This window comes from Xiphias gladius, chromosome 3 (assembly GCF_016859285.1).
Source record: "Xiphias gladius isolate SHS-SW01 ecotype Sanya breed wild chromosome 3, ASM1685928v1, whole genome shotgun sequence".
Lineage (NCBI taxonomy): Eukaryota > Metazoa > Chordata > Actinopteri > Istiophoriformes > Xiphiidae > Xiphias > Xiphias gladius.
Window position 1 is genome coordinate 11,145,773 of NC_053402.1, and position 23,294 is coordinate 11,169,066.

Sequence of the window (23,294 nt, forward strand, 5' to 3'; positions counted from 1 at the left end):
TCTTCATCGCTTAATTCTGTTTGCTCGTCCTTACAGCCTGGGCCAAACAAAAACAGCAGGCAGCTTTAATCAGCACTTTGATAGAAGTGTCATATCAATCATTGAATGCTGCACCTTGGGAAAGCGTTTTGAAGTCTGGTAAATAAAAATCCTGTGCGTCTCCTCACAACGTAGAGGGCAGAAGAAGAGGGAAGGTCACAAACGTCATATGTCTTTGAAGAAATAGCTCGCAGAGAAGGATGAGTTGTCAGCTGTTAGTAACAACTCATCCCCTCCACTTTCACACGTAAGAATGTACCTTAAAACATGGCTTTTGTGGGAACAAGCTAGTGTCAGTAAGATTTTTGAGCTCGTGAAATGATGTTCAGAAATAATCTGGTGGTGTATCACACTTTGGAAACCCGTGATGAGTCAGCATGAGAATTTCAAGTGCGTAAAAAAATACCTTTGGGTCTGACTTCAGGGCCAAACCTCGTACTTGTAACTTAAATGTGTGTAACTTCTGGATCACACACAGTAAGGGAAATTTGAGTGCTGAACTTCACAAACAGTTTTTGTATTTAAATTTGTAGACAGATGTTTTTGTGCAGCCTCACCGTGAGTATAATTTGTGCACAAATTTTATTCAGACGTTCCAATTTTTTTCTACAACGTCAAAATCTTATCTACACATTTACAAAATTTGGATCTCTAATTTTCCACAGGTTTACACAGGGTTAACCTGTCTTATTGCCTATCTTACCAAACCTCATTTGATCCTATAGATTTCACTTCCCTGGCTGTCAGTAACCCATATCAATGAGTCGAACAACTGGTAGGTTATCCTCCCCCTTGTAAACTTGTGTGTGTGTGTTTTTGTTGTTTACAGCATGTGGAGGCCCGGAGGTATCTCTGACCACATGGGTCGGTTCAGGCGTGCGTGTACCTGTTTGAAGCGAGACGGCACACTCCAGCCACAGGCCTGCATGATGCCGTCGTCGCGGCGCATGTGCTCGCGGACCTGCCGGTACTGTTCACGCCGCTGCTCTCGGCGGGCCAAGAGTGCAGAGTCACTGAGGAGAGATGCAACACCGTTACTGGCCAGTCTGGAAGCAACGGGAGGAAAGGGAGGGAAGAGAGAAAAACGCGAAGCGTTAGCAGCCTGGCCAGCCAGCAGCAAGAAGTGGAAAGAGGTGAAAAGTTGAAGAGGAGAGGAGGAAAATAAAGCAAGAGCAGTGGTTAAACTAAGCTTTATTCTAGCTTTATTGTAACTGTTTTATCACATTAAACTGAAACACTAGAAGATTTTTAGTACTTTCAGTATTTGTGCAAGAACTGGTATTAAAACATAAACTTTTGGCGTTGTGCATGTGGGCCCCATTGTGACTGCTCTGTCTACAGCCTGTTTTTTGTATTTATGCGTGCCAGTGTTCGCGAGAGGGCGCTTAAAAGAAAACTTCAGAATGAGACAAACCAGAATTAACTTTCCAGTTCAGTTCCAGTTACTCTTGTCACCCAAAAGTGAACGTTTTAAAGTGCAGAAATTAATTCAGTGCAATAACTTTTCAAGCTTACGACCGCAGATCCATGTGCACTGACATTTTTACTGTTCAGAATATTTTCTTTATTTGTGCATGAAGAGATCTACCTGAGTGGAAAATGAAGGCACTCATAACCAGCCCCCGAAAAGAACAGCATGTGAATCTAAACGTGAATCTGTATGTTGAATGCTCAAGAACCTGCTGCAAGCTTTCTACCCTCCGAGCTGCCGCAAGCGAGCAAGCAACCAGGTATTCGGACCAAAGCAGAGTGGGAAGCAGATACGGTAGGAGCTTTAAGTGTGACGTGTAAGTTTAGGGATGGTATGTAGCTGGCTGCTGCTCACTCTTCGGGGAAGAACTCCAGTGTGCGGTTGGAGGTGGAGATCTGGCACATGGTGTGGCTGCGTCGCTGAGAGAAACCAGCTGGCGAGGGAGACTTGTAGTGGATGTTGACGCTGTAGTACGGCCGCTTGACAGGCGGAGGGCTGGACGATGAGCTGAAGAGACGGGCGAAGCTGGTGGATAGAGACAGAAAGAGGAGGAGATGTCTCATTTTGGACGGTTTCGTTTGACCAAATCATTGGTTTAAGGTATTTCTAATTGTACTTCAGTGAATAAGTTCAATAAAGCCAGAATCTCACAACTGCCAGATGGTAGACTTCTTTTTCTCCTGGATTGGAGGACTCTCCCGGGACGCCCTAAGAGGAATTTTGTCACTCTATCAGGCATTATCTTGAAATTACATTGCAAACAAAAGGTCTGTAGCAAAGACAAACTCTTGTTATGAAATGAGATTCTAAATAAATAAAGTGGTTCGGAGCAAAATGAAGTGTCTACACAAAAACAACAACTTGCGCTTTAAGACTAAAAGAACATCACAACTTGAAAACGCATCTTCATTTAGAACTTTTTTCCCAATTTATTCACTACGTTGAGTTTAAACCCGGCAGCTGTTCCTTTCCTGTGGTCGTCCAGGTTCTTCATCTCTAGTCTAAAGCAGCATCTTTCCCCTCTTCTACCTGATCATTTCTGTCCACCGCACGGCCTCCTGCAGCTCCATTAGCCTCTCTTTGTACTGGTTCCTCTCCATCAGCACGCGGGCCATCTCCACCCGGGTGAATCGCCGCCGCTGCGTCATCGTCATGTCGCCATCCTGCATGGGCGATGAAAACTGGGAACATAAGAGCACAGTGCCATTTTTTTGGTTTATTGTGCAAGGTCTGAAAAAACACATATAAAGCAGACATTTGCAGCAGGAAACCCACTCTGCCAGCTTATGCATGGTTTCTCTTAAGTTGTTCTACAATGTGAGATTTTCATTGCACTAATTTTGAAGTTTCTTAAGGAAATACACTGGATCTCTAAAAAGGTAGGGACTTCTCTATGGCCCATGGCGCATTTTACTCACATCATCACCTCCTTCATCCTTGGAGTCTCGAGACACACCGAGAGCCTCCGCTCTTAACCTGCAGCACAAAAACAAAAGCAGTGACAAGGGAGGAGTCGATGCCAGAGGTCCACTGGTGCTGAGACACTGGGAGTCATTAGGGGACATTTTAGCGGGAAAACTTTGGGGCTTAAGTCTGTGTTGACGAGGCCTCTGAAGCTGCTGTGGGCTGAATTTGACGTGATCTGACATGGCACAATATGACACAAGATGGGGTTGTGGGCTACCAAATGGGCAGCTTTCCTTTGAAACACACACAAGGTGTAATTTGAACAGGTGAACTTTTATTTAAAAGGTTCACATGCCGACGTCCTTTAATTTAAAAAAATTAATTTCTTTTTATCACAGAGTGTTGTCTTGCTGTCACACCTCAATGCCTATGTGAAAGTTTTTCAAAAGAGTTCGTTATCGGAGGTTTGAAAATGTAACAAAATCCTTTTATTTAGTGCTATTATCGTGTCTCTGTGTTTCATTAGCCATTTATTCAGTTGTATTTGTGCTAGTTGGTTTATATATCAAGAAATAAGCATGACATCCTGAGAAATCCTTGGCAAGTGTTTGAACTAAGTGGGCATTCTCAGTCTGCCTGGTCATAATCCAGCAGTTTAAGAAGCACAGCTGAACTTCAGGTAAACATGGCAGGAAAAAAAAAAAAAAAAAGAACTGAAATGAAAATGAGCTGAACTGCTGAACAGCAAATATACTGTATTACCAGAAAACAGTGAAACTGAGGAAGCAAGTAAAAAAGAACACTAATAAAGAAAAGTTTCAAATTGAAGGAGCAGGACACAGAGTTCCTCCTGACACCGAAGTGTCAGGTTTGTCCTCAGTATCGCTGTGTGAAACTAGATGATCGATGGGAGCATGAGATAAACTGGAATCTGTCTCCAACACAGAAGATCTGTGTCCAGACATGTCGTCCTCTGGTTCGCATACTTTGACAGGTCACCAGCGAGAGACTATCATGTTACTGTGTCTGTTGCTAGGATGTATTCGTCAGGTGGTCGCATAGCGTCACTAGGGTGTGGATTGCAGGTCAACAGTTTGAGGCCATTATGTTCATAGATAAAAGTTACTGGCCTTATTGTCTTCTTCTGCTGTCAACCGCCGAGAGTAGACAGAAATTTAAAGGAGCATATCGTTTTCTTCCCGAACTCCCACGTGTTATTTAAATATAACAGCTTGTTATTTTCACCTCTTGAGTTCCTCTTCCAGCTCCTTGACTCTGGCATCCACCTTGTTCTTGGACTGCCTCACAGCCTCCAGCTCCTCCCGCAGCACCTCCTGCTCCCCCGACAGCTCGTCCACTTTGGCAATAAGGTCATTTTTCACTATGTTGAGAGCATTTCTGTCAAGCAAAGAGCAGAAAGAGGGAGGAAGTGGGAAAACAACACCGGCTCCAGGAAACTACGAGTTGGGATGTCATGTCCGCACACTCCCTTGGTGTGAGAACACGCCGTATGGAAATGTTATGCCTTCGGGTGACAGGAAAAAGGTGTATAAGGATGACGATTAATACGGACACACACACTCATCCTCGTGTGTCTCTTACTTGGTCTCTAGGAGCTGTTTGTTCTCTGTCAGCAGGTTCTCCACCTCCTTGCCCATCCCTGAAACAGCCACATTCACATCTCCGTTACTCATCATCGCACATATTACACAACATCCACAGATCAGTCAATCCAGTGACCGACAAAGCCAAACGCATCTCCCAGAGTTTCTGTGGCGACGCCACCTTTCAGATCCACCAAAGTAAGTACCGGTTGTGCGACAAATGATGAAAAATTTGTACAGAAACAAAAGGTTTATTAATTCAATGGCATGATTATTAATGCGCGGCCTACTTTTTCAAAGTGTCATGTTGGCAAGGAGGCTAAGTCAGTTTAACGAAGGACGGTTCCTTTCTAAAATACTGGGAGAATATTGAGACGGCAATCAAAGAATAGTCAACTCCTCTTATTATCCTTTTTCTTGAGAGAGACAGAGGATACCTAGAGGGTCTTTAACTGCTGCAACATCTGCTGCAGCATCACTGGGAAAACTTTTGCCACATTGCTTTCTCACATTTTTTCGCCTCAAAGTATAACGTCATTTGAGGAAAATGATCCAGCTCCACAAGTTCCCGTATATTCAGAATTCACGGTCGATCGCTTAACCACGACAGTGTTAATATAATGCTCAACCTCTTCATTTTGTTAATAAATCTCTATAATTATCTGAATTATTGCCAGAAAAGAACTAAACGTTTTATATGAAAGCAGTAAGCACTGTGCAATGTAAGCCAAACACACAAACTTTAAGCAGAAATTTCAACTCAGAAACTTTTGGACATGAGAACATGTCCAAAAACCAACAGGACAAAGAGGAAAGAGGTTCTTATATACCGAGAGTCAAAAATTACAAAAGACTGGTGGTAGTTTGTGAAAGACCTTTGGTTAAAACTGGGTTAGAAAAATTTGTTTGGAGAGTTTACGCTGTGAGATGTAGTCTGACTCAAGAGGCGGAAAAATATAGTGCATATTTTTCCGAGTTCAATTCGTGCCTACTCAAGGCAGCTCAGTCTGGCAGATTAACTGCAACGCTCTGGATAACAAGCTGCCAATAGCTACCTATTGCCTAAAATGAATCTCTCGAGGTAAATCACTCATATCCTGGACTTTGAAGGTTCTGACTTGGGCGGCCTGAAGATGCATTATTTGATGTACAAATAGATTTCTGCCACATCAGTTTGTTCTACTATGTAACCCTCATCTTATGATGGCAGGTGCTGACTAGAAAATGCTGAACTCAAATCTTACAACTAATGCAGGATCCCTGTCTGTTGAACTGGTGTTCACCACAGAGCCTGTTTTTCTTCCAAGACATGCACATTCACGATTTTTTTTTCTTGATTCAGAGTTCCGCACTGCCTCTTTACCATTAGATTATTCTGTTGTTTCCATTCAGTTGTATTTCTTTACAAACAAAAGGGCGTTTTTATTTTATTGTTCCACTGGCAACAAATGTTCTACAACGCCCTATGCAGGAAATCTTTATTGAGGATTTTTATTTATTTATTTATTTTTTAGAAAACTAGGTATGTGAGATGCAAAGGTGGCACAAAATGTAAATATAAAGCCACACAAAAAATGGATACAAAGAAGCAACCAGAGGGATGTGAATGCAAGATGCCAGGGAATGACATAACAAGCAAATGTGGCAAGGGGCGCCTTACCGAAGAAATCATCACGGACTGGAGGCAAAAGAAGAAAACGGGAAAGGAGGAAGGGAGAAGAAGGAAAGAGGAAAAGGCACAGATCAGAGAGGATGATGAGGAAGAGCGGGACAGGAGGGGAAGAGAGAAGAGAGAGGATGCTGATAAGCATTTATAAATCTGGATTTGAGGAATAGCAGCAGGGACTAGAATTATAAGTAAAGGAGGAGAATATTTCTGTGGCACTACATATGATTTATTAAATTTCAGATTTATTTTAAAGTCCCAGTGAAACAGATTTTTTAAGAGCATATTGTCTCAGGGAAATGATGTGTTTCCTATTTAAACATGCGGCTGAGTGGGACACTGCACTGAGGGTTTTTCTAGGGTCATTCGAAACCAATGGAACATATGGTAAGAAACGGAGTGCAGTTTTTTTTTTTTTTTTTTTAATGAGGCTGGAAGGATTTTCAAAAATCTTCCAGAATACAATGGGCTGAAAATTTAAGGTATGCAGACTGATATAGCATGTGGTAACCACTAAAGATTACAATAATTTCACTGTGACTTTAAATGAATAAGAAGAGACTGCTTTACTGCATGTATATGGATTTTGGGTAACTACTCTGATCGAAATTTCCAAATATCCAATTGATGAGTTAAGCATTAAATCAATAATTATATATTAATAATTAAAACGTTAACAACGTGCCTTTGTCTGATTTGTATACACTGATTAATGTCTTCTCTTAGATGCAGAGATTGGAGAGGAGTCGAGAGAGTAAAAGAAAATGATACCAACCGATGCATGTTCAGATACACACCTGAGAACTCGCCTATGGGTGTCACCAGCAGAAGCACATAAAAGGGGAAAAAAAAGAAATGCGTGAGAGATTAACAGATGGACAAGAAGACGGGTCAAACCTCCCTTCCTATTTCTGCTACGTAAAATTCAGGGATAGGAAAATGAAAACCCAATGGAACCAAAGTCCAATAACAAAAATGAAGATAAACAAAATCTACCTGAATGTACCCAGAAAAAAACGTGAAAACCTGAAATAAACTTCACTGAATATCTGATAAATATAATAATATCTGTCTTTTTAAACTCAAAACATTTGAAATAGGCTTGCGTTAAACGTACCCCTGCCCAGTAAAAAAGAAAAAGAAAAAAAAAAAAAGAGGGTAAAAAAACCCAACAAACTAGAAAGACAAACAAATAATAAAGTAAGACTGTATGAATGGGCAGCTGGGGACGGGGGATTGTATATTTTTTCAGGATGACTGTGCAGTGACGCAGGGATGAGCTGCTGGCATGGAGTGTATTCCAGCCTCGGCCATGCAAGGTAAAAAGTCAGAGTCAGTGCAGTGGCACATTCACACAGCCTGCAGTAACCCAAAGCAAAAACAAATGCTGGCTTTGTGCAATACGCATATGCATCCGGCCTTATTTCCCTTTGTTTGGGTCTTTACTTATTGTAATATTACCGAGTAACATCACATATTGGGATGTTTGCATACAGTACAAGTCCCAGGCTTCACTTTCACAGGTTTGAGGTTCACCCCAGGAGGAGGTGAGGGGGGCAGCACTCTTATTTTCAAGCATTTCCTTAGAAGTGAAATACTTACCCCTGCATAAAAGAGAAGGAAATCGCTGAGCCGTCACGGCAAAGTGATTTCAAGGTACAACTTGTTTCTACTGAAATGCCAAGACTTACGGCTCTCGGATAAAGATATTTACTAATGAACCTACGAAACCGGCAAAAGACATCGCAGCCAAAGTCCTGTTCATACCTAGCAGCTCGGCGCCTGCATCTACATCTCCAATGATGTCAGACTTGGCGTCTTTGATCTCGTGGTAGAGAGAGTCGGTGTTGATGCCGAAGGCCTCGTTCACTATGCCCTGGGAGGGGCTGAAATACACATGGATTACGATGTCATCAAACAATAAGAGTGGAACCTATTTTTATTCAGTTTAATTAAAATACAACACTTCTATATGTCGGCACTGCACATGCGGGAGTAGTATGTCTATCCGTTAAAGCCTGGCACCCTTAGCCATGGTGATTATTTCACATTTAGTTCAAGGATTCAAGAATCTCCCAGTGAGACCAATGTCGATGTTCCTGCATGTTTGATTCCTAACTGACTACAAATCTGCACTCACAATTGCACACAGCAAAACCTCAAGGTAACTTTGACAACGATAAATACAGACACAAAGTTCGCTAGAATGGATTACCTAACTTAAGGAAGAAAAAACGTTCCAGAATCTAAAGCCCTGTGGTGTGCCTTGAATAATGGTCGGCAGTTATATGAAATGTACAGGTTTTGTGGTAAACAGGCTCAAATGTGAAAAAACACTGGTACGGTCCTTTCAACCCCTGTGACTAACTCCTAAATACATGTTGAAGGAAGTTTTTCCTAGTTTCTAAAAATCCTGGAGATACAGGACTCTCACTAGAGACTGTCGATATGTGCTGTGCACGTAATGCAGCCACAGCGCAGTTGTACCTGTTTCCTCCACCGTACACACGGGGGTCCACACACATGTCCAGCTCAGGAGTAGAATCAATGATCTCCTGAAACTCAGACCACTCATCACTGCTTCCCATACCTGGAGAAGTGTGACAGAGAGACATCGGAATTACATTTCAGCTGCTCTTTAGAAGACTATAAACACCTGGATGATGTTTTTGTTGCTCTTTGCACCACTCAAAAACTGCAATCATCTCAGACGTCAAAGCCTTGACCCGGAGATGTATTTGGCACCATCCTCTTACCGATGCTGACATTCCTGGTTTCCTGGGAAACTTGCACCTCCATATTCCGGCTGAGCCGCTTGGCACTTTTCCTGTGGTTTCCAGAGCGTATCACATCAAACTCGGAGTTTGGGAGGAAGCCCTCGTTGATAGGGGTGACAGTGGCGGAGGGGACGGAGGAAGTGGGCGTGTTGGACTTGCTTCCTGTGCTGCTGGGTGTGGCCGCCACTGAGTCGGACTCTGATCCATCCTCCTGGGTTTTCAGCAGCGGCATGAGACGATGACATGGGGGCAAGAGGCAAACAACATTATATGAGCATCATATGGTGAAGGCGGCACCGGGCACTAAATTTTTTTTACCTACAACACCTGCACAACCCATTTTACTTCTAGCGACTGGTGTTACTGGTGTTAAGAGTTTGCTACTGGCAAAATGATACCAGACAGACTCAGTTGTGACTTAACTTTCTTGTAAGCAGCTCCTTGTTTTGTGGTACAATTTACTTCAGTTTTTCTAGGTTTCACAATGCCATTATGGATATAACAACAGATATTGATCAAATACTTTAATTTTGGCCAATTTGGAAAGGTTGAAGTTTTGATCAATTCTTTTTTACTCATAGTTGGTTTGATATCAAAAACCGTTTTACTCTTTGGTGACTTCTTGATGCATGAAACCCTTGAATACAGGTAACTCAAATTTTTACTTTTTGAATTGTCAGTAGATAGTAAGTTAATAGGTCAGGTAGTTTACATAGGTAGGTATTTTACATCTCTGCGATGACTTTAAACGGATCTTTTTTGTTTAATTTACCCAAAACAAGGGCCTCCGATTCTTTGAGCCAAGGATTAATTGTCTACAAAAGTCTTTAAAAACAGATGTTGACTTTTATACATTGTCCAGTATCTTAAAGTCATTGCAGTTAGAATATTTTGACTACGAGTTATGTACCACTAATCAAAACTTAAACTAAGGATATCTAAATCCTACAATGTGCGTTTCAACCTGCACCTAAGCTTTCAGGATGATTTCGAAACTGAAAACCAGGGGGAGCCACAACAAGAAAGCCTGTCCTCTTTTTTTTCTTACCTTGGCTGTTTCTCTCATATATATATATATATATATATATATATATATATATATATATAAAGCACAATATGCCATCAAATAGCATGAGTAGCAAAGTTTAAATTAAAAAAAAGAGGAACACTTGGAAACAAAGGGTTAAACTTAATGCAAAAGTGTGAACTAAAACATGAGGCCACATGGCAGAAGCTCCACGATGACACAGTAAAATAAGCACATAGTTATAAAGAAAACTCAGTGAGAAAAAAAAAAAAATACAGGGTCCCCTGCTTGCTTGAGTCAACACAAATACCTAACAAATCTGACTTTAAAGGGCAGATTCCCAACTGATGTGAATAAAATAGTTTCCGCTAAAGTGACACAAGCAGGCGTGGGAGGGGAGGTGGTCTGTGTGGGTGTGGCTAGCAGGACGGGCAGCGGTAAGGCCGGCCCCTCCCCCTTCCATTCCCCAGGCTGCGGTTGCGGTCGTGGAGGAGGACAAGGCCGCTGTCTGTCCCACCTGATAGGCGGAGCTGTAGGTAGACTGGCCCAGCTCGCTGACCTGCCATATGTCTTTCCCGGGCATCATCCTAGCCCCCCCGAGACCCCCACGTACCATGCCCTCAACGCTGGGGTACAGGCTCAACGATGGCGGGCGCTCCGCTTTGCTGCTGGCAGAGGAGACACAGAGAGGTGGAGACTAACGTGAGACTTACTGTTAGGTATTCATTTATTATAATTTACTCCCCTATTCCTCTCCAGAGCCTATCCTGCATTAGACATGCATTAGGTGCAAGGCCCAAAACAACCTGGATAATCTGACAGTCAATCACGGGGTTAAAACGTCAGTCACTCACACTCTCATTCATAACTACTGTACACCGAACGGAAAAGTTCCGCTTTTTGGGAAGCTGAATGGTAAATATGAAGCTGTATCCAGTAGAACCTGGCTCACACGTAGCAAAATCCACCTACCAGCACGTCTAAAGCTCTCTAACTAACATGCTATATCTCATTTGTTTAATTTATGTAAACAAATGTAAAAACAAAGTGTAAGAAAAACATTTCACAGTTTCACAAGTGGTTATGTGTGGTACTACTTCTCGGCCGGGAGCAGTTAACTGCCTACAAATTTAGCATACAGACATGAGACAGTTATCAATCTTCTCATCTGACTCTTGGCAAGAGAGAGAATAAGCGTACTTGAAGTACATGTTTTTTTGGGCTGTGTGGAGAAAACCAGAGCTCCCAAGGAAAAAAAACGCACATAGAAACAGCAATTGCCTGCAATCAAACCCACGTCCTGATACATTAAAAATAAGTAACATGGACATGTATAGAGCCAGACGAGACTGGAGGATTTTGTGGCAGAGAAAAAAAAAGCCCTACAGTGAGAAGCAAGAAGGGCTCTAAGGGCATGCGGTCCAGTCCACCAGGCCAAACACATTGGCCTCACAAGCTATCTTTATTTACTAGCGATACAGATGCAAGTCATTCAAACAGAATTCCACAACTATAGGATCAAATGTATAGCAAGACTGACAGCTCCAGTTGCTACTATTTGTGTATGTCTATTTCTTCTTTGCTTAAAATGAATACACATCCATATAATTAGGTCCTCTTTGTATAATATCGATGTCTTACTTAGACGTAGACAAGCAAGCAGGACAGACAGACACACAGACGAGCGTACTAGCAGACACAAGCATATGAGGGAGAAAGAGGAGAAGGTAGACGGAGAAGGGTGGAAAACGCGGATTGCATTGCCTAACAAGACCTTTGAATTTTGATCATTTCCATATTTTGTTATTTAATATGCAAACATTACTGACGACTTCAAGATAAGATATAATATAGCTAATATCAATAACTGTAACAGCATCACATGAGGATATACTTTTTTTTTTATTGTTGTTGTTGATGCAAAAGTATGACAAGAAGAGGGTGCAACTCGTCCTAATTTTTTTAGAGTCCAAGAGACGAGATAGGGAGAAGGAGGAGCGGGCAGTTGTGGGACCATGTTGGATTTACCTTTTCCTCCATGTGGACTGTGCTAGCAGACACAAGCATATGAGGGAGAAAAGAGAGGGGTAGGACGGAGAAGGGTGGAAAACGCGGATTGCATTGCCTAACAAGACCTTTGAATCATTCCTTATTTCATAAATTGTTATTACAATGCAACACTCAAGATAATAAATATAATAAATAAATAGTAATAACATCAAAACACTCACACGCAATCACAAGAGGGAATACTTTACATAATAAGTTGAGTTGGCATGGCATGGCAAAAAGTAAACAAAGTCAACAACTCAGATTATTCTAATTAAGACCAAACAGACGAGAAGAGGAGGTCGGAGGTTGGGGAGGGACAGTTGTGGACCTTTGTTTCCATTAAAAGCAGCAACACAGAGAGCAAGCCAGCAGGACAGGACAGACAGACAGACAGACACTGATTAGAGAGAGACAGCAGACAGGAACATGCAGTGACGGATGAAACCGACACACACACGCACGCACGCACGCACACACTTTTGCAAGTTGCCAGCAGTTTGAAAGAATTTCTACAACTCTGCACGAGATAGCTCTTGGTCTTCCTCTCATTAAAACGGCTTCAGATAATCAGCAGGTTACTAATTAAGGGTTCAGAGCAGGAGCTCTCCTCGCGTATAAATAAGTGGTTCATTTTGTCAACCTCACCGTAGTTTATGATGCCCCCCCCCCCATCCCCCAAAAAAGTCAAAGTGCTCAGGGCTCTGCTTTAGGCACTTTATGAAGATTTGTAGGATTAGGCTGCTTTTCATTACACATTGTAGCTGAATTGAGATTGAGGAAACTGTGTGTCTAGTGAACATATTGCAGGGGGGCGATTAATCTGCGATTCAGCCTCAGAAGCTGCACCAGATGTCCCGCTCCTCGTCTTGCTTCATGCTCATAAATATTCAGGACTCATGGGTTGGCCATTCGCTGAGCACTGCAAGCTGTCAAATCAACTCCAAACTTTCTTTTTTTCTAATTCTCTTCCCTCAAGGCTCATAACGGCTGCCCGGTTTCTTTTTGCACTCTCTCCCCTCTCGGTCAGTGGGACGTACCAGCTGTTCATCATGGCACCTGACAGACAAACGCCAGCACTGATACAATGAGCGCGTTGACATATGAAAAGCCTAATGCATTCCGAACAAATCATGAGCAACAAGACGACAGGTGAAAGTCACAGCTCAATTCCACACAAAGATTTATGCGCAAACTTTAAACACCCAGACCAACACACACATAAAACTACTCACGTTCGTCCACAGCCGGGGCCTTCTGATTGGCTGTTGCTCCCTGTCTGCTGCATTTTGGACCGCTCCATGTGTTCGACATACGTCTGGATCATCTGTAATCCACAACAGCAGCAAGGAGAAAATATGTATGAAAAGAGGGGACAGAGGAACGTGACATGATTATGGAGGAGTTGTGTGAGTTATCACAAACTTGTGAGTAAAGGAGTTGCATGTAAAAGGATTAGAGTGATTTAATATGTAAAATCTCTCTATCTGTCTCCAACATCTGTCTTATAGAATTTTCTATCTATAATCTAACAAAAGGACAATCAGATTGTGAGGTTTTAGAGTCACAAAGGACCATACTGGCACTTTGGGATATTGCTGTTCATTTACTGCGAATCACATTAAACTTATTTTACCGCTGACCGTTTTTTAATGCATACGATCTCCTTTTCGAATGTTCAAATTCTATTTTTTCCCACTTTCCAGGCATCCGCTGACTTCTTTCATTTTCACTATGGCTTGAAAGCAATTTGCAGAGACTTGCTTGTGTTAGGTAATCCACCACAGTAACCATTCTGTCTGCTTTTAGTTTTGTTACATTGGAAAGCGGAAAAAAAAAGAACATATAATAATTTTTTACCATTTTGGTATAGTTTCAAAGAAATGACTGGTGTCCATTAAAGCATCTGATTTGCAGAATGTGGCCAAAAAAAAAAAGCAAAACATGAAAAAACATTGGAATGCTCCTTTATTACAACATTCTGCCTTTGATAATGGTTGTAACATTTAAGGATAATAATATTGACAGCGATCAAATTACCAATAATTTTATTATAACAGGTATGTATGCGTGATGGACTTGGCTGCATTTTCGGACTCCTGTGATACGTGAAGTGTATAAAGAGTGGTTGGGCTGCATGTTTTCTCTCACCTCAGTGTGGCGCTGGTGCAGGGCGTTGTACTCTTTCTTCATGTCTGACTCTCGCTCCTCCAACCGAGTGACTGAGAGGGAGACAGACAACAGTTTCACATCAAGAAACCAGGAGGGACGGGAGCAGGGAGAAAGAAAAGTGATAAATTCAAATGGCCCTGACACTAATCTTTTTCTAGTTGACCAGCTCACAGTAATATTTGTCACCAATTAAATAGGACGGCTTGAGTATATCAGTATAGTTTCATGACAATTAACAGAGCGTCGGGGGGTGACAATCCAAAAGTAGGTATTTTAACTACAACAATCTAAAAATACAACATCCTCCGAGAGTGTGTCTACTTCCCTTTCAATCTTCCCCATACTAATACAACGGAAATTTATTCTTGAGCTTTAATGTTATTTTTCTTTTATAAGTGTGTCAGGAAAAAAAATTCTTGAGGAGCTGCAGAGCCGTTAATCAACCTTCCACAAACTCAATTTCCGGGTTTTGGGACCAGGTCCAGGGTACTCAGACCTGGTCTCAACAGCCAGATGTGCTGCATGTGCAGTATATAATGTGAATACCGTCCACTCACTCTGGTCAGAGTAGTTCTTTGTCTTGAGCTCCAATTGCTTCCCCTGCAGCTCCAGAAACTCCACCTGTATCTGCAGGTCCTTCTTCTCGGCTTCCAGCGCATCCTCAAATTCAATGAATTTCTGAGGGAAGATACATGAGTGAAAATTAGGCTCGCTCACAGCTGGATTTCAACGGATCAGATTTTTGAAATTAAAATGAAAACAAACACAATATACTATGATGACAATGCTTGTGGCCACTATATTCAACCGTATTGTAATTATGATATTGTTCATAGCAGCTATGTTGAGCGATCACCTTTCAGGACAATTCAGGGGCTCAATGCATAAGTCAAAAATTAAGTTTGAGTGCAGGTTTCACATGAATTGGCTGCCGTGTGGTCCTATCAACCTACAGGGTGCGAATAATGCAATTTTTAAACCTTTCCAACTCACAGAAAGGTCGTGGTTGGTTAACAGCTCTATAAATTTTTTCTAAGAGTGAACACTTTAACTCCGTAACTGAGCAGCCAGAGGAGGCAAACGCAGCGCAGCCTACTTCCCTTTCACGTTGCCTTTGTTTTTTTTGTTTTTTTTTGTAAAGCTGTTCACAATAACGTCCTTTTTTCAGTGCAGCACGTCTACAAAGTCTTAATACTGTAATCCTCTGACTGCAGTGAGACCATGGAACCAGGAATATGCCGCGGATATGCACCACACAGGAAGGCAAATGCTACAATACGATGACTTCTGCAAAAAACAAAAGCTAAAAACTGTGTGGAACAACAATCTCTGCCAAAACATGTGCCCTCTTTGACACAAGAAGAGAGGATATTAGCAGGGAAGGAGCCATGAGATGTTCACGAGCTGTCCAGGCGCTACCATGAACCAACCCCATACATCAGATCTATTACAGGGGGCCTCCGCTTGGTGATAACACAGAACATCTGGTTTCACTTTATCATCCCTCAGCTACTCTTCTCCTCAAAGCACAGAAAAAGATAAATGAAGAAATGATACACAAATGATTCAAGCTAATTTGAATTTCACACTCTACACAGTCTTTTCTATCTCTCGTAGCATTAATTTTCCTTATCTGAGGGACAGCATGCTCTGTTTTCTAGTGCTAAAAATGTTAACTATTCACCCGACGACAAAAAGGACAAAAGCAGAGATCTCTTCTGCTCACAATGGATGTCTTTTCTGACTGGAAATATAATATGGCCTAAAAACAAATCACCACCATTATTTAGTACAGAAGCAGACGACAGCTTCACAAAATAATATCCTTTCATCCTGTCCCCTACGACTGGGAACATGTCCTGTAGTAATGCCCTTCAAATGTGCTCCTCTATCCACTGCCGTTACCCACGGCAGACACCTAACCTCTCCGATCTCAAGAGTGTTTGCTATTAAAATGTAGTGTTAAGCAGATAAAGCATACAGTAGAGGACATAGCTGTGCACCTTCAGAAACGACTTTTGATTTGTGTAAACAACAAACGCACAGGTAAAATGACACAGTATACGGATTTAGGGGCTTGGGTATTGTGGTATTCTGTGCAGTATGAATAATTCATGAAGTAGCCTTGTGATGACCAAGGTGGAGCTAATGCGCTTCCCATTCGAACCGTAGCTAAGTGCGTTTGACTGTAATGTTGTCACACCTGCAGCTGTTTACACTGTGTAATACCTGACAATGTGAACTGACAATAGCCTGAAAACAGTGACATGCAGTGTAATGTAAAGTCTGTATTTTTTGTAAGCTGTAGTTGTCAGTTCAGCTACGCTTCGATCATGTTTTTGGGGAAACTGGTTTGTGACCATGCTGAATGTGAAGGCCAAGAAGCCAGTTATGTGGACTGAAGCCGATAAATCAGTTTTAGGGTCTAAACCAGGTAAAGCAAACGAGAGAGAAGGCGATGACAGTCTGATAAAGCCGAGGCAGAGATGATCAGTCTTTTTTTTTTTACTGTCATCACACTTTTAGAAGTGTGAAACCTGCACAGTCAGTGTTACAAAGGGATGTCTCACTTTGCTCCTGCATATCTTGTGAAGTCTCCACGAGCAGAGAGGGAGCTGTTGGCTTTGTTTACCAGTAGCTGGAGCATAATAACATTGTAATCTGAGCCACCTTTTGGTTGTTGCTCCCTATGCCTCGGCAGAGGGGTGTGTTATTGTTTTCCTCTAGCTCTGAGATTCCCTCGCTCTCACCCTGCCCATTCTTCTTATTGGCCTTTCTCTTTGTCCGATCTGGCCTGTGCCTTTACGCGCTCATACTGCGGCTTTATAAGACCTCAGTCTATTTCTCTGCCTTTGTTGTTCTGCCTCTGCTCCTCATAAGCACAAATCAGGTTACAGTGCCAGGCTCCCTCAACTGTGCTCTGTGTACTATTGATTTCCTATGACTCCCCACCCCTCGCGTGTCGTCCCATCCCCCATTAAACCCCTCTCATAGTCAGGCAAAACTGTCTCTCTGTTTATTTGTCATATTCAAATTTGGGCACCCAATTTGATTTTTCTGGCCAGTTGCAAACATACCCTTGCATGGAAGAGAATTCGGCATGCCAAAGAAAACCCACAAATGATCAGATACAGAAACAGGTGACGGTGGTCAAGATGGTTGAAATACAACTTATAGAAAGCTTCACATTTAGTAGGTTTGGGGCCAATATGAAACCTAGATTTGGCTGGAAGGATCAAGACAAGGAAACTGAAAGAACAAAACTCTGCGCTCCTTATAAAACTACTAAGCAAGGCCCTTTACTGCCGACCGCTTCACGGAAATGCTTGGCAGCCAGCAGTAGAAAACAGTACTGGTAGCTCCTTTGCATCAGCGTGCCCGAAAAACTCACCAAAACCTTCCCTGGATACGGAAAATACAGGTGAACAGACCTAACAGATATTGCAAGGCTGGTCAGCATGCTAAGTCCAATACTTTTTTTCCTTAAGTGAGAAACAGAACAGTGCAGGGTGAATCCATCTCTTAAGATTATGTCGTTGTGATTTTATTTTCGGCTTTCTCTTAACTAGCAAGTCATCTTATGATTACTTTCAGTTTCACTTTTGGCACCACTGTTAAGAAAAAATATAAAACTTGTCTGGACCTGTTGACATCTGTCATTTAAAACAACGGCCCCAGTTGGTTCAGCACCTACTGATGCCTGCAGCACCTGTTGGTTTTCAAGTATTAATACTCCCAGCATGCTCTACCATATTGTCACGATAAAAGGGGTTTTTTTTTTTCCCCCATTGTGAAATGAAAAGAAGCTTAAACATGCGGACACTGAAATATTAATATGAGCCAGCAAGTCCCATCCCAATTAACAGCTTGAAGTGAAAACAAATTAGATCACTGAAATAGGGAGAAAAACACAGTGGGGAGAACAGATGATGAAAGAGGCTAAAAGCTGAGCTAAGCTGATGCTACCAGAGCTGCCAGTGATGTGCTGAGGCCTCTTTGGATGGGCGGAGAATTAAAGTTGCCTTATGACGCCTGCTGGATCCCACGGCTGCTGTGACACCGGTCAGAGAACGACAGAGGGGCAAAATAAAAAATAAAAATAAAAAAACAGATTTGCTGGAGGTGGACTTTAGCCAGTAATGTAATAGCTCCATATTGATGCCCACTTTTGTTGTTTGTGTCCCTGTTCTTGTCGTGTTTTCAAGTGCAAACGCCCACTGAGTGGGGTGCTCACACCATTCACCTGTTTCAGAGCTCGGCGGAGTGTCCCTCGGTCACCACGTACTTCATGTACTGCTATCGCATCCTCGCTCTGCGTTTGCATATCCTGCTTATGTGTTTACATATGGGCCTTAAGTTTATGCTGTGCAGCAGCTCAGGTGTGAGAAAAGAGCGCTACGAACGAAACTAACTTCGGCTTTGTATCATTCCTCACTGCTGTTGGCAGCAGCGTTGGTATTAGTCGTTGTAGTAATAACAACAGTGGTAGTATTAGTAGCAGAAATGGTTGTAACACACTGTAGTATGAGCAGCAGCAGCAGCAGCAGCAGTAGCAGTAGCATCACTTATTCAAACTAAAATAAAAATGTGTCATGCTCTCATCCATACATATAAATGAGTTGTGAGAGTTTTAACTCAGCACTCTCTTATAAGTTTATAAGTCTTGCTTTACTTACGCACTTACTTGTATAAGCTAGCCGACACGCACACAGTCTTTACTCCACCACAACCATTTCCTAAAGGAGCTTTCTCTTAATATTCATACAGTATCCCTCTTATATCGGTGGAAACTTACTAAGCAAGATGGGATTTAAGTGAAGCCGCCTGTTGTTAAGTAGCCTTGCGAGGTTTTTTATGAAGCATCTCCATTCTGCTGGACTTCATACTTTTTTTTTTTCCTGTACTATATTTCAGACCTTGTAATGGCTCCACTGCTTTTCTCAAACACCTGAGGTTACATTGCTGAGTAAAATAATAATAATAATGCTAAAACTTCTGAGGTAATGTTGTTTAAATCTTTCACCTTTCTACTTGAAATGTTTCATCGGGGGCACTATTTACTTATGAAAGTTCATGTCTTTTTACTTAAAGTAAGTAGAGCACAGTATTAGTGCATCTTCAACCAGTGGGCTACTTTTTAGACAGTTCTACGAGAATAAGTGTGTCGTATGTTTCTGCATTTGATCACAGGGTTACAGTTGTTCTCTCGACAACAAGGCAGAGGACACTGTCAGCAGCGTCAGCAGCGCATTGAAACTAAAAATAAAGCTCCACAATCTCATGTCACAGGCCTGAACATGAGTCACATGTCTGTGAAAACCTCTCAGTTCAGACGGGGCACCATGACTACGGAGGAGGCAGCAGGAAGCTGGATGTGATGATGCGGGTGGAGGCCCGAACAGCGCCGGGGCTTACTCACCTCCTCCGCCTGCTTGCGCAGCGCTTTCTCCCGCTCGTACTGGGTGATGAGCTGCTCGTTGTCCTCCTTCAGCAGCTCCAGCTCCACTTCGTGCTCCTGGTTCTCGGTCAGCACCGCGTCCAGGTTCTCCAGGACGTTCACCACCAGCGGCATCAGCTCCTTCACCACCTCCTCGTCATAGCTGCGGATCAGCCGCTCGAACTCCCGGTAGATGCTGTTGGCCAGGCCCGACACCCGCTCCGACATCACGGAGCCGGAGCCGTAGTCGTCCTGGTAGACCACCTCGTCTATCTGCAGCTCCATCATCTTGGCAGCTGGAGCCGGCGCCTGTTTTCCAGATGAGGAGGCTTTGCGCTTACAACAGTTTTTTTTCAGGGCCTTCTAAGGCGAGACTGTCGCAGGGTTTGGATCCGCTCAGCCCAAAGAAAAGGGGGACATTCAATCACAGTCTTTCCTCAAATCAAGAAAACACTTATGCCATTTTGCAGCAGCGCAGATTTACTGGACGAAGGCTGGCTGTTGTGTGCGTGTAACCTTGAGCCCGGCACTGAAAATATTGGCTCTAATATTTGGATGTAAAGAGGGCCCCCTCCTCCTCCTCCTCCTCCACCACCACCACCAGCCCGTCGTGTCGCCTCCAGACGCGGCCCAGCTATTTCTCTCCTCCCGCAGAGAGCATCTGATCCGGGGAGCAGTGGATGTGGAGTGGGCCAGCCTGCGGATCGGCCCTCGCGGAGTCCATGCCGAGGAACGAAATGCCTTCGTCGATGATATTGCACCTGCCTCTCAGCAGCCGCAGCCATGGACCCCAGCCATTGCCGGCAGGGGAAATAAATACATGAATAAATAGGCAAATAAATAATCTACCGCTCCCGAACTCCGCCCGACGCCCGATCCGCCGTTATAATATCGTCTCTCCCATATTTTGTCTCCCCCCCTTCCAGCGGGCTGCCGACGCTGCTGGCCAGGCTCGGGCGTTGATGGTGATGTCTCCCTATGGGAGAGGCTCTCCCTGCTGTTCAGATGGAGGAGCCAGCTGACCGACTCTGGCTGACGTCACACCGTCTGCATTCAGCGAGCGGACTCATCGCGTCCAAACCGGACGGGCCGCGCCAGAAGTCCGCCCCGGGATTTCAAAGTAAAGCCGCGACGGCGAAAAACGACACACGCCTAAAAGCTCAAGAAGAGCTATTTCAGCTACTGCTGATCGGTGGGACGGATTTATTTTTTTTTTTTTTTTACACACTCTGGCCATAGTGTGCTCATTATGAAATCTCTTAATCTCACAGACACTAAAAAAGTACGTCAACGTTATTTTTTTCAATTTATATTTCTCTGATACATACCGGTCACTGCGCCTATAAACCAAACAAAAACACAATCCTAACGACGACCACGCAATTAACAAAAAAAAAAAAAAAAACTTCCAAATATTTACCAAACACACAAAAGGGAGAAGCTCAACCTCATCACCTTAATATCTTGCCAGCTCACCTGATGTATATAAATCATCAACAGAAGTGAACAGAAATCAAACAAATCTTCATATAAGCGCCACATGCTCGACCCGTTTGCTCGGGGCCCACTTTCTCTGGCCTATTTAATATCACCCTATCCCACATCCCAGAGGTTCCGGTTACTGATCTCGGTCTGGGCTTTTATGTACTCGCAGCCTGTAATACATCTACACACATGGTGTTGGAGTGGGTTAGGGTTGCCTTTCTCTATAGTCGCTGTCTGAAAAAACAGTATGCATTATGAGACCACACGAGTCTGCACTGGCCTGTAACTTCTCCTCTGTCAGAGCCATATCCGGGATTGTAAAGTTGCGGAGGTCATGCATCCAAATTCCTCTTGTCCAACCGAAGAAATGTTAAATGCCAACTTTCTATAAACGATTGTGAGGACATGCATTGTCAGTGATAAATGGAGGCCTGTCTGTTGCGCCTTAGGTTTATGCTGTTTTATTTTTGGAAGCTAAAACCGGAAGTTGCAGTTGTTGTTTTTTTAACAGCCCCTTTAACCAAGTCTGCAGCAGTACTTGGTGCTAGAAATTAATAATAATGACAAAGCACTCTCCAAAAACGAAATAAAATGCTTCACTGTTCAGATAAAGAATATCAGTTATACGTGGCTGGACTCTGTGAAACCCTACTGATAAATTATTTTAAAATGACAATCATTTGTAAAAATTTGGTGATCCATTTTGATATATTTCCCACCTGGCAGAATAAAAGTATCTCGAGTCAAAATATTTTCTTTGAACTGTCAGCACATCCAGAGAGAGCAAGCTCAAATGATCCAAACACCAGCAACAGAAATGCATCGTAAATTCTGAAGATTTGGTTTAACAGGACTTGCCAGCAGAAGCCCAGTCTCCTTGATCTGTACTGTAGATTCTTTTTTCACCATGCACATCAAAGCCTCGTCAGATAGGAAAACTAGCTATGGGCACATGTTGGTTTGTACCACAAAGGAAACTGAGCCGACAGTTCAGAAGGCATCAAGTCCCTTAGAGTAATAATAACTTTAGGGTCAAGAATCTGTATGATCTTTACAGGGTATATTCAACTAGTTTTTTTTAATAGGTGATGTTCACTTTTCCGAATCATTGTCTTGAAATCCCTAAAGCAGCCTGTGTTGATGACTGGCTATTTTCCTCATAAGATGGGGCCGAAATGCCAGCGTTAACAAACAGCACATTAGATACTACTCAGTTAAAAGAACTGTTAGCTTAGATTAATGGTGGCGTAAGCATACCAGCAGCTCTATGTTGAAAAGAAACATGAAGAGAAGCAGATTTCTGACATTTTTCCGACTGGCTGAAATTTAAAATATGATCAGAGAATGGACTTACCTCAACGTTTTTTTTTGTTTTTGTATTTTTCCCATAAGCCCTGGAGTCATTCGATCTAGATGGGGGGGAATTCACTCTTTCCACGGTGAGATTTGTTCAGGTACTTGCAGTAAATGCACTTTCTTTCTGCAAAAGAGATGGACAGTGTTGGCCTAAGGACGATCTGCTTTTCAACAATGTATTGTGTTACATTTTTTTCACTGCCTTTAAAAAAACTTAACGTAAAAAACTATTGGAAAATGTAAACTGTTGTTCCCTGTATAAAATGAATAACACTATCAATGGCTGAGAATTTATGCGTGACAAGACTAATGCACTAACATAAGAGAGAAAGGTGGTTACCGCTACAAGACTGTAAAAACTGGACTGCATACAATGTATGAAAATCACTTCTAAATAAAACATTTTTTTTAAAAGGACATCTTTCACTTGAACTTTCTTTCAGTTAGACAAGTGTAGCTTGGGCTATTGTTTGCCATGGAGAGGATTAACTATGGAAACAAAAAGTGGTCAATGAAGCATGAAAACTGCATAGAGGGAGTACAGCTCCTGTGTCAAATGCATCTTAACTCCCACCATATTCAACAAATCTTTCCAACAGCACAGATCAACAACAACTTTTTTTTTCTTAACTCAAAAATGTGATGTATTGTGACGAAACCAGTGCCTCTTCGAAAGCCTCTCACTCCTCTCTCTACCTTATACTTAACAGACTGCAGGCAGTAGGTGAACTATGCAAATGTCGGCCTCGTGTCTTTATCTTTTCAGCCTTGTCGTGCTAAACTGACAGAACACAGAGCAGTAAC

At 42.6% G+C, this 23,294-nt stretch overlaps 1 protein-coding gene across 16 annotated transcripts in view; it reads right to left on the reverse strand.

Moving 5' to 3' along the window:
* Positions 1-20,691, reverse strand: part of mapk8ip3 (mitogen-activated protein kinase 8 interacting protein 3) — a 31,639-nt gene extending 10,948 nt beyond the window's left edge. For 2 of the 16 annotated variants that reach the window (XM_040121123.1, XM_040121078.1), the window contains exons 1-17: positions 19,632-20,691; positions 14,770-14,890; positions 14,192-14,262; positions 13,276-13,367; positions 10,509-10,659; positions 8,944-9,175; positions 8,675-8,777; positions 7,955-8,073; positions 6,985-6,996; positions 6,182-6,199; positions 4,520-4,577; positions 4,163-4,315; positions 2,929-2,986; positions 2,540-2,691; positions 2,162-2,218; positions 1,865-2,035; positions 926-1,085 (exon numbers count right to left, since the gene is read on the reverse strand). In XM_040121123.1, the coding sequence (XP_039977057.1) occupies positions 926-1,085; positions 1,865-2,035; positions 2,162-2,218; positions 2,540-2,691; positions 2,929-2,986; positions 4,163-4,315; positions 4,520-4,577; positions 6,182-6,199; positions 6,985-6,996; positions 7,955-8,073; positions 8,675-8,777; positions 8,944-9,175; positions 10,509-10,659; positions 13,276-13,367; positions 14,192-14,262; positions 14,770-14,890; positions 19,632-19,937 (2,034 nt within the window). In that variant the 5' untranslated portion in view covers positions 19,938-20,691. The remainder of the gene's footprint in view (positions 1-925; positions 1,086-1,864; positions 2,036-2,161; positions 2,219-2,539; positions 2,692-2,928; positions 2,987-4,162; positions 4,316-4,519; positions 4,578-6,181; positions 6,200-6,984; positions 6,997-7,954; positions 8,074-8,674; positions 8,778-8,943; positions 9,176-10,508; positions 10,660-13,275; positions 13,368-14,191; positions 14,263-14,769; positions 14,891-19,631) is intronic. The other 14 variants (XM_040121190.1, XM_040121200.1, XM_040121153.1 and 11 more) reach the window with 13 other exon arrangements.
* Between the last annotated feature and the right edge of the window lie 2,603 nt (positions 20,692-23,294).